General features: G+C 42.9%; 1 protein-coding gene across 3 annotated transcripts in view; it reads right to left on the minus strand.

Moving 5' to 3' along the window:
- Positions 1-1,424: 1,424 nt before the first annotated feature.
- The window catches only part of LOC144763310 (uncharacterized), a 109,853-nt gene continuing 96,433 nt past the window's right edge, over positions 1,425-14,844 (minus strand). For 2 of the 3 annotated variants that reach the window (XM_078648787.1, XM_078648785.1), the window contains exons 7-8: positions 10,253-10,348; positions 1,425-2,315 (exon numbers count right to left, since the gene is read on the minus strand). In XM_078648787.1, the coding sequence (XP_078504913.1) occupies positions 1,525-2,315; positions 10,253-10,348 (887 nt within the window). In that variant the 3' untranslated portion in view covers positions 1,425-1,524. The remainder of the gene's footprint in view (positions 2,316-10,252; positions 10,349-14,844) is intronic. The other variant, XM_078648786.1, reaches the window with a different exon arrangement.

Below are 14,844 nucleotides of genomic sequence, written 5' to 3' on the forward strand. Positions count from 1 at the left end.
GCCCTGTCTGCATTCTCCCCACTTCAGTGTCTGAGACTCCACCTTCGGACAACAGGAACTACACTTCCCATCTGGGAAAACTATCTTCATCTTGTGCCATGCTAACCCAGGGCATTCAAAATGGATATAACTAGAATCAGTACTCAAACTCACACAACACACACAGTCCTACTACCATACACGTCCTTCATCTGGACTGCATATGTGCACTCAACATGTACATAGATGTTGGCAAAGGTCTTGGGTTCACATAACAGCAGAACTTTACAGGATAGGGGTCAGTAGACCAACCTCTCCCTGACACAGAGAACATACATTGGCAAAGCCAATAGAGCTCACCTACAAGAGATATTGGCTATGGCAATATTTTGCAGCTATGCTGTACAGCACAATGTCTGCCGTGCAGAATGGGTAAGATTTATAAAAAGCAAAAGGGCTATAACGGAGACAGTGCTAATCAGTTTTTTTTAAAGCACATCAAAGCTGGGCCCATCTGCATGCTTTTTTTTCTGGCAATCTGCTCCCTCAAGGCTACACGGAAGGAAGCAAAGAAGCACAGTCAAATGGAGAGCACACAGACAATGGAGGGCAGGAGGGACTGGGTGCAAGCAGACAGACAATGGAAGGTGGGCGAGAGGGGCTGGAAGCAAGCAGAGAGAAATGGACTGTGGGTGGGAGGACCTGGGGGCAAGCAGGCGGACAACGGTGGTTTGGGTGGTGGGCTGTGGCAAGCATATGGACAACAGATGGAATTAGAGTAGGGGCACAGAGGGGGGTGAAGCACATGAAAGAACAGGTGAAAAACCCAGACTCTCACAGAGTGCATAAACATAAAGCAAAAAAAGTTCCTGAAAAAAAAGCAGTGAAAGGACATAAGTAATGTGTTAATGCTGAAGGGGAAGGAAAAACACTCAAAGAGAAGGACGCTTACAGAAGCTGACGAATAGGAAGCAAGCACACGAGAGTGTCCATAAAGCTAACCAATGGTAATCAATGGGCTACCACTTAGGCCGTTGTAATATATTTGTGGTAACCTGATTATATAAATGTATCAGTTTTTGCTTGTGTACATATCATTCTAATTACTTCAGTATTTCAATTTATTTTCAATATACACCTCTAGTACCTCTTTCCCAGAGTGGAAACAGTTCTACTTGTATTTATGAATGTAGTGTCTGTACAGCACTCTCTGGCACCTTTTCCCAGGGCTAAGTCTGCACCTTGGGAGACCTTTAAATAAGTAAATAAATAAACCTATATGAGTATAAAATGCTATATTGCACTATAAAAATGGGATAATACCAGTGGTTTTCCTTCAGATTTCTTTGAACCACAGACCTTTGGAAATCGCCTGCAGTTGTTCTCTACAGGCACATAATCATTATTTGAAAGAATGTTGCTGCCTCTCAGTCACAGATACACCCTTTTTACACTCACAGTTTATTAGACTAAAGTAACATATGTTTATCAATTAGGGATCAATCTTGGTAAACTGTGAAAGTTCTTTTTATTTTTATTGACTCTTCACATGTTCTCTCTGGTATGTATTTGTTTATGTCGCTTCAGGGTTGATGAGTCAATGAACCTTCTCTCACAGACATGACAAATATAGGGTTTCTCGCCGGTGTGCATTCGCTGATGTTTTATACAGTGTGATACCTGCCTGAAAGTCTTCCCACATTTATCACAAGAATATGGTTTCTCTCCAGTGTGTAGTCGCTGATGAATCACCAGGGCATGTGACTCTCGGAAAGTCTTTCCACATTCATTGCATGTGTACGGCCTCTCCCCTGTATGTATTCGTTGATGTCTTATTAGAGCCTGTGACTTTCTGAAACTCTTCCCGCATTGATTACATGTGTGGGTTTTACCTTCCATATCTTCCACTGCATCTTTGGGGAGGTAGGCTGACTGGCATAGAGCATGCTCACATTCACAGCATGTATTTTTTTGCTCCTGCATGCTTGCTGACTGATTGAAAATGTTTCCGCACTGCCTACACATACAAATTTTCAATGCAGGGTCTATTTCGTCTAGAGGAATAGTGGCTGCAGAACTGTTGAAATTCTTCCCATCTTCAGGCCTTGCACATGTTCTTTGTGCTCTGAGGGCTCCTTGGGGACTAACAATGTTTGATCCTTGATTGAACCTGCTGTCGGTAAAGGCGTATTCATTCCTGCCAGGATGGATAACAGGATGATTAAAATATTCTGACTTCTGGCTGAAACTTGTCCCAAGTTCACCAAAGTCGTATGTTCGCTCCCAGTTACTGGAATGATGCTGTTCCCCAGCGTTCATGGATGATTTGTTGACACCTTAAACAGTCACAAAATGTAACAATTGAGCAATCACCATATAAGAAAAACTTTAAAACCACAAAACATTAAGTTGTTAGGCTCAAAGTCTGCCATTAAATTCACTAATCTTCATTTATGAAACACCAATCATGTCAGACATTTTCGTCATTACATATATTTGTTAACCAAAATTGTGATGCGCAGAACTGAGAAATAAAATAATTTAAGAGACGTATTTAAAGAATATTTATTTCTGAACAAAGAACCAGGAATGTACTAATTTATATGTGTTTTAAGCATCCCCGGAGAATGATATTTAGGCATATACCCTTCATCACTGTTACATTAGCTTTTGATCGGGTCAACTGGTCTTTTTTGTTTAAAGTAATTCAACATCTTGACTTAGGTGAAAATCTTTTGTCAGCAATCAAAGCCATTCATAAAAATCCCACCGCTAAAATCCTGATCAATGGGAAATTAACTAGGTCAATACAAATAGGAAGGGGTACAAGACAGGGGTGTCCCCTGTCCCCTTTACTTTTTAACATTTATATTGAACCTTTAGAGTGCATATTGACAGCCTGCCAGAACATTATCCCCTTCTGGTGTAATGGATGGGAGAAAAAAATTGGGTTATATGCAGATGACCTTATAATCTACAACAGCAATCTAGAAAGATCGCTTCCAGAGATATGGGCAAAATTAGAGAGTTTTGGAAAGTTTCCGGGTACAGTATTAACCAACAAAAAACCGAACTAATGAAATGGAATATCAATTTTAGGAGCACATATATAAAGAAGGAGATTAGATATCTTGGCATCCAAATAGTCCAAAACATCGACAAAATAGCTACGGTTAATTTTGAAAAAGTTACAAAAAAAGTTAGAACACAATTACAAACATGGGGGGGCTCTCACTTTCATTATTAGGTAAATCAAATGTATTGAAAATGTCAATTTTGCCAAAGTATACGTTCTTATTTAATTCTATTCCATTAGATTTTCTAAAAATGAGGTTTAAAAAGGTGCAGGCGTTTTTGTCAAGTTTGATCTGGGGAAACAAAAATCCTAGAATTTTCCTAAAGAAACTTAGAAAGAAAACAGCTTATGGAGGCATAGCAACCCCCAACTTATTTTTATATTTCTGCGCTTTCCACCTAAAAGATTTTCGACCATTATTATTGGAAAGCAAATTCTCTCCACTATATAAGGCTCTAACAACAGAGTTCTCTCAACAAGCGGGATGTTTTCTTTTAAAATTTGGACGTCCAAAATATTTTAAGAAGGTTAAATTAAAGATACTGGTCTCAGCTATGAAGCTTTGGGTTCAGGTTAGAAGCCTTCTAAAGATACCTTATTACAACGAGGTAGCAACCGTCTGGGATTCACCAGGAATGCCTTTGTGCTTGGAAGATGCCCTTGCAATTCCCCTCTGCACCAGTGACATCACTACTTGGGGGCAATTGATTGTCAAAGCGGAATTGATTTCCTGGCCCCATTTTTCGGCGGTTTGTGAGAACTCAGTCTCAAAGTTTAAATATTATCAGTTGAGCAGTTGGGAAAGATCTGTAGGTATAGAGTTAAAAAGGGAATTCGGGACTGGCGTTGAAAATCTGTTCTTACAAAACAAAGCCAAAAGAAGTATCAGAGTGGTACTGGTTATTAGCCCAAAATGGAGTAGATATGCAGGCCTCATTCAATGAAAAATGAAAGAAGGACTTTCCGCATGAAGACCTCGAAAAAATTGGGCAAGTATCTATGTCTTTTTTATGGTCTTATGTAAATGCTGCACCTTTAAAAAAAACACCTCTTCACAGTACACAAAGCCTACTGGACACCCCAGAAATGATCGAAAATGGGAAGTCAAGAGTTTAAGAAGTGTCCAAAATGTGGAGAAGATAAAGCAAACGAGGTGCACATGTTCTGGAGTCGCCCGGTAATACACTCTTATTGGCGGAAAGTAGGTAAGACTATTTAAAATGTTATGGGGTTTGAAATAAAATGAATAACGGTGGCTATAATATTTGGGATACTTCCGAGGGATTTAATCAGTGGTTTTTTAACAAAAAAAACATAGAGCATTTTTCTTTACTCTGATACTTCTTGCTCGAAGAGAACTGTGTATCAAATGGATTTTAGCATGCCCACCTACAGAAGATGAGTGGTTACACTCCATTCAGAGGGTATCAAATCTGGACCAATCTGGTACAAAGTTGGAAAAAAACAAATTTTGGGAAATCTGGGATAAGTGGGTGGAGAGGAGTTCTTTGGTTTAGATTTCAAAAAAATTGGGTCGGGGGTGATTGAAATTTTGTTGATATTCAGACTAATTGTTTTCCCTACACATATATTTTGGTCACTATGCCGGACATGGATATAGTTTACTTTTTGTACTGTGTGGTCCAATGATTAAATATTATGCTATAAACAGACCCCATTGGTTGGGGAAGACACTGGAGCACTTCCTTTTAAGAATCAAGATTAGGGCTGGACCCACCATAATGAAGCCGAAGGGGTAGTTTTCCGGAGATCTATGGTATCCCTTCTCTCCATATGGAGTGACAGGAAACCCCCCAAATATTTGGCTATCTGTGTTGGGTGGAAAATTTCCATCCTTGAATTTAAAGCATATTTGAAGATAAATGAGGACTAAAAAAAAAAGATAAAAAAAAGAAATCACTGTGACATTTCCGGTTGAGTGTGAATTGTAACAGAGTAAGGCAGTGCTCTCATGTCTGTGTGCCTTTGTACCTATGCTGGCTATACACTGCATGAGGCACCTTTCTTTTAGACAAACTTTGGCCTTTGTGTTTTTCTTATCTAATTCTTTTTAAGAGGTTAAGGAGATGAAGAATGTGTCTGTGAAGCAGAGATACACACGTTATTGGGGAGTAGCTGAAGGTCGCGGAGAATAAAATGGTTCATATCAAAAAGGATGACAGTAAAGAGACAGAATGTGGAGAATCAATCTGGAATAGACAGAGTAGGAGGATTTAAAGAATACTTTTGCCAATCTACATGTGTGGCAGGAAAATATAGCAAAGAGCTGCAAGTCGCACTGGTCCACTATTCAGACTTGTGTCATGGAAGTGGGGCTGCTATGGTGTCCTGAGTAGGGAACTGCTAAAATGCTATGAAGGTAATGTGTAAACTCTTACCGAACAATTAAGGGTGAACACTAAGGGGGCTATTCACAAAGGTAACTTTTCCCATGAGTAGATTTACATGTGTAACAATAATCTTACACTGTGTAGTAACTGTAGTACTTTAAAATATTCAGCATTTCAGAGTGTAAAGTTACTGCAAACTGTAAACTTACATGTCTCCACCCCCTGAAAAGGGGTCAGAGTCAGTAAAAACATCAAATACAACCATAAAATTGCTATTATTAGTGACTTTATACCAATAATTTTATGTTCTGCACACTTGGCTGAGGCCCATCACAATCGGGGCAGAGTGCTCCCTATGGTAAAGTATAGGGAAGCTTGTAAAGATTTAAGTTACCCCAAAAATATTTTCATATGAAACGTTTATGTAAAATTATTTTATATATGTATTTTAAATGTAATATAATGCTTTAAAAAACTACAGCACTATTAACTAAAGTTTAAATTAAATATTTATTTGAAGCATATTAAATTAGAATTATTTTTAAAAGATGTATTCAAAAACGTGCCTAGAGTAATTTTGTTATATTTATTATGTATTCAAAGTTATTAAAATGTATGAATAGATTACATTGACATGAATAATACTTTTTTTTTTAAATCAAAGTTATATTTAATTTTAATTAGACAAAATGTTCTTAAAATATTTTATAATGAAATATTTACCTATAAATAATATTGAATGTTTTTAACATCAAAATAAAATGTATAAATATATCTCAGAAGTTAAAAAAAAGAATGAATTTTAACATTTTAAATGGGGTTTCATTTTTAAGTGCCCAAGTGTTTATGGGAGGTGCTGGACTTGCTCTTGGTCTCAGCTGGAGTAAATGTACTAATGAGGTCGGTAGTTTGTGACTAGTAAGGGGCTCACTCTTTTGTGAGTGCAAGTCCTTCCCTAAACCCCTCCCTAGTCCCCACTTAACCCCTTCTTCCTCCTCCCATTTATTTGAAAATATCCTCCATTTTCCAGCCACTCACCCCTGTTCAACCCACATTTAATGCTAAAATGTAGGCGTACATGTGAGAAGATTTCTGCAGTCGAGGCGAAGATCTCTGCTCATAAAACATAGGACAGGAGAAGGCATAGGCCTTCACGCATAGGTTTGTGAACAGCACCTTTGAGTATGTGAGCAGTAATATTGCAATACTACTAAACGTATTACAAAATGTAGTTTGTAAATACACCTTTAAGTATGTGTCTTCTATTAGCTTACACACCTTTCCCTGCCATCTGCAGATCAATCATCCGAAGAGGTTACTCTCCTCACATGCCCCTGGCACTGCAGGAGTTAAAGGCCCCTACCACCTTAAATTTCAGGGCCCTGAAGAAGGGTCCGCAAGGATGGAAAATCCAACGGCTTTTACTGCAGCACCGACTGAACCTTGCCTTTCCTCTGTACTGAAGGTAATCAGTAGTAGTGAGACACTTTTGTGAATAGAGGCTTCCCAGGAGCATGGGGTCCTATGCCAAGACAAAACTGCTTTATGCATTTTGAGAAAAAGTCCACACCCTTGAGAAGCCCCAGGTTGTAGTGCAACACACACGATTGATGCACTGCTACAAGAAGTGACAAGCAAAATGTAAGGACATAAAATGGTATGGAAAATAAGAAATTAGCTTCCGGCAAAACAAGTGAGTATATATGGCCTGCCATCTTGATGCTTGCCTTTAACTATCAACATTGTCCGGCAAGGCGAAGGATGCTCACTCAACAAAGCAGGAGAAATAGGGTATGTGCACTAGGAACCCTTCCCTGCCACCATCTCACAACTTCACCACCTTCAAATACTGTACAAAAAGAACACAACAAAACACATAAAAGCATGTTTGATTCTGATGCAAAACAATACATGCTTTTCTGTGGGGGGAAAAGAGGAATCCCTTTTCATGCTAGACTAGTTACCATACATCTAAGTATGCATGGGTGTGGTATTTGTACAGCACGAATCTAGCCGGGAGTCAGCACAGCACTGTACAGGATCAAAGTCGAAGTGACTGTCAGTGTGCGACTGGAGGGGTGGTTGTTTAATGACAGTGAGCATACACTATTACTCCATCGCAATGTAGTGTTCTTTAAAGAGGACTATCTTCAGTTCTTTCCTAAATTAGGGCAGGGTTGGGGAAGTCTGATGGATATGGAGATTATCATTCCAGATAGGCGAACTTAGATGCATAGAATTTGTTTCTTTCTTTTTTGCATTTCTTCAACTCCTGTCTGCAGAGGGCTGAGAAACACGGGTGGGGGGGTGCACTAGTCATTCTGATAGGCTGGGGTACCAGGGGGTGACAGTTGTGAGATACTACAAGATGTTATCTTAAGGTATTATGAGACAAGAAAGATGTATACAATTTCCCCAAAGCGTTGATGTAAACAATTCTCCATTAGAAGACTGGAGAGAACGCCCATGGCAGTGAAACATGTCTCTCTCTCTCTCTCTCTCTCTCTCTCTCTCTCTCTCCCTGTCTCTTCTCTCTCTCTCTTTTATCTCTTTCTCTCTCTCACACAATGCAACTGACCCAGTGCCTCTCGGTCCTGGTGTCCTCCTGATCAGGGGAGTTGAAGGAATGGAATGTAATCTTAGTTTTATTGGAGAAGCCCAAAACCACTGATATCTCAGTGGATGAATTATTCAGTCAGAAGAAGCACATCAACTTACCCATCTGACACGTCAAAGAGTGTGCCGGGTTCATAATGAGCCCACGGTTGCACACCAAAGAAGGTGAAGCAGGGGCATGCTCAATCTGATTTGCCACCAGGAATCAGACCACAGGTTAACAATAAGGACTATGGTTTTGTTAGCATGGAGCTTGGTAGTGTTGTGGCACATCCAGTGGGAAACTGTCAAATAATAATTTTGGAAACAAGTTTGAATTTCAGAAGATTGAAACTTCAAGTGTATGATTCTGCCTTGTGTCGCCTGCATAGGTGAAAAAGAAAAATCCAAAGCATATCAATCGTAGAAAAGAGGTGATATAATGTTAAAAAGTGTCAAGCTCGAGGAAGACAGTGAGCATTCTACAATTCAATTTCTTGAGCCTAGAGCAGTAGTAGGGCGTGGTTACTGTTCGCCTTTAGTCTTACAAGACTAATGGCACAACACTGCAGAGTGTGGGCTTCTATATGGATCAAGTGAAAACACTCACTAAAAACTTTTTGGGAAACAACAGTGAAGGTGGCAGAGAAGTCCAACAATATAAGGGCAGCTCTTTGATCCACGAAGGGCCATACAAAGTTCACGAAATGCAGCAGCATAGGATCCATTTTAAGGATCCTTGAGCACATGATCACGGGAGAGCCAAGGGGCAGATCCAAGCCCAAACAGCATACTAGGCAATGAAACATGATGAGACAAATAGAAGAAAATCCATATATATATATATATATATATATATATATATATATATATATATATATATATATATATCCTCGTCCAAACGGCGTTCCTTAACGAGCACTCGGGCATCGGTAGTACAAACCACAATCCACGAACAAGTCCAAAAAAGTTGAGTTTATTGCTCCATAAATCAACGTGACGCGTTTCGCGCTCCACAGAGCGCTTGATCACACGGTATATATATATATAGAGAGAGAGAGAGAGAGATAAACAGTATAGATATGTGCAAGTGTAAAATATTTGAGTTTCTTTTCATTAATTTTATTTATTAATGGGGGTAATCCCAACCCCCCCTTATAATGACACTTATCACCCAATATCCCTAAAAATTCCCTTAAAAATTCCCTTACTACACTATGCCCAGTGTTTAATTTGAGGCAGTGGTTTCCGATCCTCAGCACCAGCACTTAATTGTCAGCACCTCCTCTAGTGATAGTCCACCACATAGTGGCGATGTCTGCACAATTTTAAGATGAGCACAGCAACAGGGTTGAGTAAGTCAATATACATTATAGAAGAATATTACATGCCACTCACACCATTTTTTATAGCTTTGTATGGCCTAAAATAGGCAGAATTTCCACACTTGTAGTGTTGTGATGTTAGTAGTTCAATTTGAACCGCTATTAGCAGTGCTGGCAGGGGCAATGTGTGGTGCAGGAGGTAGTGTCCTCCCAAGAAGGGCCCTGGCACTTACTTTTTTTGTTTATACAAATTATGCACTGCCTATACCCATACCCACCTAACTAAAACTAGATATATACATACATACACACACTTAACTTAACTATACTTACCATGCCTGGGTAAAATTATGCGTAGTAAAGGCACCAAAATTTGCATGGGTGCTAAAGGCTGTGTTGTAAAAACACTGGGTTAATGGATGTTTCCGCTATGAGCTTAGTGGAAGGAGAACTAATGCAAGAGTCACCAAGGTAAGTAATATGTACGCTTTGTTTGAAAATCTGAAGAGATAGGTTAAAAGTACAACTTGAAAAAATGAATAGAAGATCAAGATAGGATGTGATCTGAACTGTGTAACACCCTAAAATTTGGAATTACATTGACAAAGTTTAGAGGGAGAACATTCCAAATTAAATTAATCAGCAACACTATTTTGATCTGCTCTGATGTCTGTGTCCACAGTGTGCGGTGAGATCAAACCTTCTCTTTATGCAAGCTGTTCTTTAACCATGTAATCCAAATAGGGTAGGGTAAAATCATCCATTAAAGACAATATTACTCAATGGCTTTCTCTAATCCACTCATTTAACAATGATGCGTAGGTCGTTATTAGAGGGTTCAGTAACGTCAAGTGAATTTTCTAGTTGCATGACATACACACAAATGTCCTACATGCAATATCTAAGTACCCATGAATTCTATTGACCTGAATTTCTTCTCTCGGTCTCTGGCTCTTGCAGGAAATCCCTTTCTTGCTCATTTCCATAGCTCTGTGGAAGAACAGATGTGATGGCCGCATCGCCTGAAAAGAGGTTGTAATAACTGCAATTATTGTGTGATAGCATAACAGAGCAGCAGCTTTCAACAAGCGTGGGCAAAGTCAATAGATGTTGACCTTTGTTTTCTCAATGCAGACCTACTGGCTTTGCCAATGCTTTTTTCCTGATGTGCTTTAGCACTGACAACAAGCATTTGCAATGCAATAGGTCTCGCATTTGCGGGATTTGAAGCTATTAGTGTTGTAATTGACAATGCCTTTTATTTATGTTTTAAAACCCAAAACATAAATAAAAGGCATTGTCCTTTACAATGCTAATAGCTTAAACTCGTGTGAATGCAAGACCTATTGCATTGCATATGCTTGTTGTCATTGTACCACCATCCGAGACAACAAAAGGCATTCTCTCATGACAATGCTATACCATTGTACTAACTGGAGCAGAGCCTACTGCTGCTGAGCTGAAAGCAGCTGTTCCGGGCGCTGGGAGTGGGGGCTGAGCGGGGAGAGGGCTATCAGTTTAAGATTGCTAGTCTGCAGCCAGGGATCCTCGAAGAACAAATGTGAACGCTTCTCTGATGTAACCCACTAAGACATATCCAATCTGCATTATCTGTATCCCTCACTTATTATGAATAAATGAATGTGCTACAGCGCTTATGCAAACCAGAGAAAAATTTACGAAAAATGGCAATTCTATGTCAGAACCGGAGGCGAGGATTATGCTAATTCTTCCTTCGCTTTATTACCAAAGTTTGCAACAGCAGCTTTTCACAAACATGTATAATAAACTACACTTTCCACAGAACTAGGGAATAAAGAAAAGACAGTCTTTAGTCAGTCCTTCCACAATGTCCATAGCCCTTATCCAATAAATTGTTGTGTTACTTCCTGCACTTCCTCTTTCTTCGCCGCTCTGCAGCTAAAGAGAAGTGCTTTGATATTCCTCATTTGAGCAGTTGTGTATTCTACTGGGGTATGTATTGCCTTGTGCTTCTCTTCGGTGCTTTCTTTCCCCAGATTCCTTGTTGCCACAGGAACGTTCGGCGCTCTATAAGCGTCTTATTTTTACTTTCGAGGACTGCAGTGCGGTCCGCCGCCCGCTTGAGGGCGCTGTGGAGACTCGGTGATTACGGAGCGTGTTTCAGTCAGGACAAGTTGAGAAGCGCTCCGGTCACTGTTTCTGCCCGCGCTCCGTATGCTGCCTTAAGCGCCCAGCAAGACTGGGTCTGTATTGCTGCCCCCCTTTTTGTCATACGCCCATTTTCATAAGCGGGTAGGAAGAAGTGAGGTTGCACCGGGAGTGTGAGCCCCTAACACCCTGTTTCTACAGGGTCAGTAAAAAAGTGTGTTATGCCTCGGGCCTGAGTTTCTATTACACTGACACCCGTTCCAGGCAGCTACCCCGTTGTACCTTGAGGGTGTTGTGGTGTCCTGGGGTTGACAGTCCCATATAATTGTGTGCCTTTGGCCTCTTAATATCCTGAGAGACCCTCAGCCACTACATTCTCGCGAGCTGCGTGAGTCTGCTCACTAGTATTGGGCCCGGTGTTTTTACTTAGCCATGGAGCATGAGTATAATGAGGTGGAGGACTCCTTTTCATACCTACAGTGGGATGATGACTTTTATAACTAGGTGGATACCTCCATTTATAGGGAGGCCACCTAGCTGATGACCCCGATGGAACAGCGTTTGGCCGATAAGATAGAGCAGTTGTGCGCCAGAGTAGGGCAGCCTCCCCAGGCTACCCCGGTGGTGGCACAGGGGGCGCCAGAGCCGGTTCAGCTGGCCGGAGAGGGTTCCCCTCCCCCCAAGAAAAAGTGCGATGGGGAGGTTGATAAGGATGCCTTTGAACGTCTCAAGCAGGCTTTCTTGGAGCACACGGCGCCCATAGTGCTTCCCCAGGAGTCTGCTCCTCCAAGTTCGGACCCCCAACCGGTTTCGCCTCAGACTCAGCAAGGGGACACTCCGGACGTGTCTGATGATGAAGCGGGTTCCTCGAGGTCTTGGCGTCCATTGGGTTCTACTGGGCCACCTAAGGCGGGCATAGCCAACATGTTAGACCCGGATGATATCGTGCATCCTAGGTCGGATGAGTGGGTTCCCACTGAGAAGGCCACCTTATACGTAGCGTCCCGACTCAGGAAACCTTTAGAGAATGAGGCCAGAAGTAGACTGCGAGCGGACTGTCCCCGACCTACTCTGGAAGGTAAGGTGGCACTTACCCCCGAGATTGGAGGAAAGATGGCCACCTTCCTAGCTAAGTTCATCAAAGACCCCAAAAAAGGGATAGATCGTTCCTGGCATGCGTGTCAGGACAAGCTATTGGACGCCGTTGGTCCGATGACAAAAATCCTGGATATGGCGGTGGAGGCCCGTAGTTCGGGCTCCTTGATTGATCCTGATGTCCTGTCAGCTTGGGTGCAGAGGGCAATCTGCTTTATGGGCAATGCGAATTGTGGCCTCTCAACGGAGAGACGTAGGCCCCTTTTGCTAAAAGTTGACCCCAAACTTGGTGTCTTAGCCTGTTCTAAGGCGGAGGCAACAGCAGAAGGGGGTTTATTTGGCGAGCCCTTCGTTAAAGAACTGGGCAAGTTCATCGCCACGTTTACTTCCTTAGACAAGGCCCAGGCGAATATTAAAAGAGTTTTTAGTCCTTGGGTTTTCTGCGGGGCAGGTCGGGGTAGGAGCCGCCCGCCCGGCCGTGCTCAGAACCAAACCCCCAGGGCAGGGAGCAAGGCTCCAGAAGTGGGCAGTACCAAAAGGATCAGCATTTTAACAACTTCTACCCGACAAGAGGGCAACGCTTCCGAGGCCAAGGAGGTTACAAAAGCGGCGACGGAAACGTTAACGGTGAGTGTTTTGCCCACTGCGCATGTGCGAGTTGGGGGCAGGCTTGCGCAGTTCTTCCCCGCTTGGGAAGCTCTTACCAGGGATGCTTGGGAGCTTCAAACAGTGAGGGGGTTCCAAATAGAGTTTTACGGTTCCCCCCGTCAGGACGTCTGCCATACCAAATAGTTTTCTGTGCGGCAGACGCGGCTATGGTAGACAAGGAAGTGGCCAACCTGCTCCGCAAAGGGACGGTTTGTCTTACAGAAGTCCATCCCGGAGGTTTTCTCAGCAACCTATTTTTGGTGGACAAGACCGACGGGGGTCGGAGGCCGGTTATCAACCTTCGGGAATTGAAAAAGTGGCTGGTGTAAAGGCATTTCAAAATGGAGGGCATTCATCTGCTCAGGGACGTCCTCCTGCCACTCGATTGGATAGTGTGACTGGACCTGAAGGATGCGTACCTAGTGGTCCCGATTTTTCCACCGCACAGACGGTTCCTTCAATTTCTTTGGCGGAGACAAGCTTACGAGTTCCGGTGTCTTCCATTCGGGCTTTCCTCGGCCCGTGGTGTTTCAACAAGGTCCTCAAGCCGGCGGTGGAATACTTGAGAGCACACGGGGTCCGCTTGATCGTCTACTTAGACGATATTCTTCTCTTAGCCCAATGACCTTTACAACTGCGGAGTCACCTGCAGATGGTAGTGTCTTTGCTTCAGGATTTGGGGTTCGTGATCAACAACCAGAAGTCCCTCCTAGTCCCGACCCAGAAGGCGGTCTTTCTGGGGTTCGAGATAGACTCCGTCTCGTCTTCGCTAAGTCTACCCTCCAGGAAGGTGGTGAAGATTCGGCACGAGATCCGTCAAACCCTGGCCAAACAGGGGACTTCTCTACATCAGATAGCTCGCCTGGTGGGTCTCTTTTCGGCCTCCATTCAGGCGATTTCCCCGGGTCCTTTGCATTACCGGGCCCTTCAGCGCTTGAAGGCACACCATCTGCGGAGAGGCCTGACGTATTCTCAGACGGTCCCTTTGACAGACAAGGTGCGCGAAGAGTTAGAGTGGTGGCTATCCCACACGGAGGCCTGGAACGGAAGAGCCATCTTCGATTCCGCGCCCGATTTGTTGATAGAGTTGGACGCCAGCAGGGCAGGCTGGGGCGCGCGGGGTTGGGGAGTTCTCCACCGGCAGAAATTTGTCTCCTCAAGAACAACAACTTCATATCAATTGCCTGGAGCTTCTGGTGGGCTCCTTTGCAGTCCGCTGCTGGACCAAGGATCGCGCTCAGGCTTCGGTACTCCTAAAAAAGGACAATGTGTCGACAGTCAGGTATACCAATCATCTGAGCGGCACTTGATCCAAAGCCTTGGCGAACATGGTGAAGTAAGTTCTGGTAGTTTTGCCTTTCCAATGAGATCTCAGTCATGGCGGAGTACCTACCAGGGCGGGAGAAATTAGTGGCGGATTGGCACTCCCATTACCTTCGGGACGCCAGTGTTTGGAAGCTGGATCAGGAGATTTTTCGTTGCCTGCAAGAACGCTGGAGGCCTTTTTCTATCGACCTCTTTGCTTGTCGCCTCAACCGGCAACTTCCCTGGTTCTTCAGTTGGAGGCCGGATGCGCTGGTGGTGGCGACCAATGCTTTCACTTAGGATTGGAGTCAGGAGAGGGGGTATGCATTTCCACCATTAT

The sequence above is a fragment of the Lissotriton helveticus genome, chromosome 6, assembly GCF_964261635.1.
Source record: "Lissotriton helveticus chromosome 6, aLisHel1.1, whole genome shotgun sequence".
Lineage (NCBI taxonomy): Eukaryota > Metazoa > Chordata > Amphibia > Caudata > Salamandridae > Lissotriton > Lissotriton helveticus.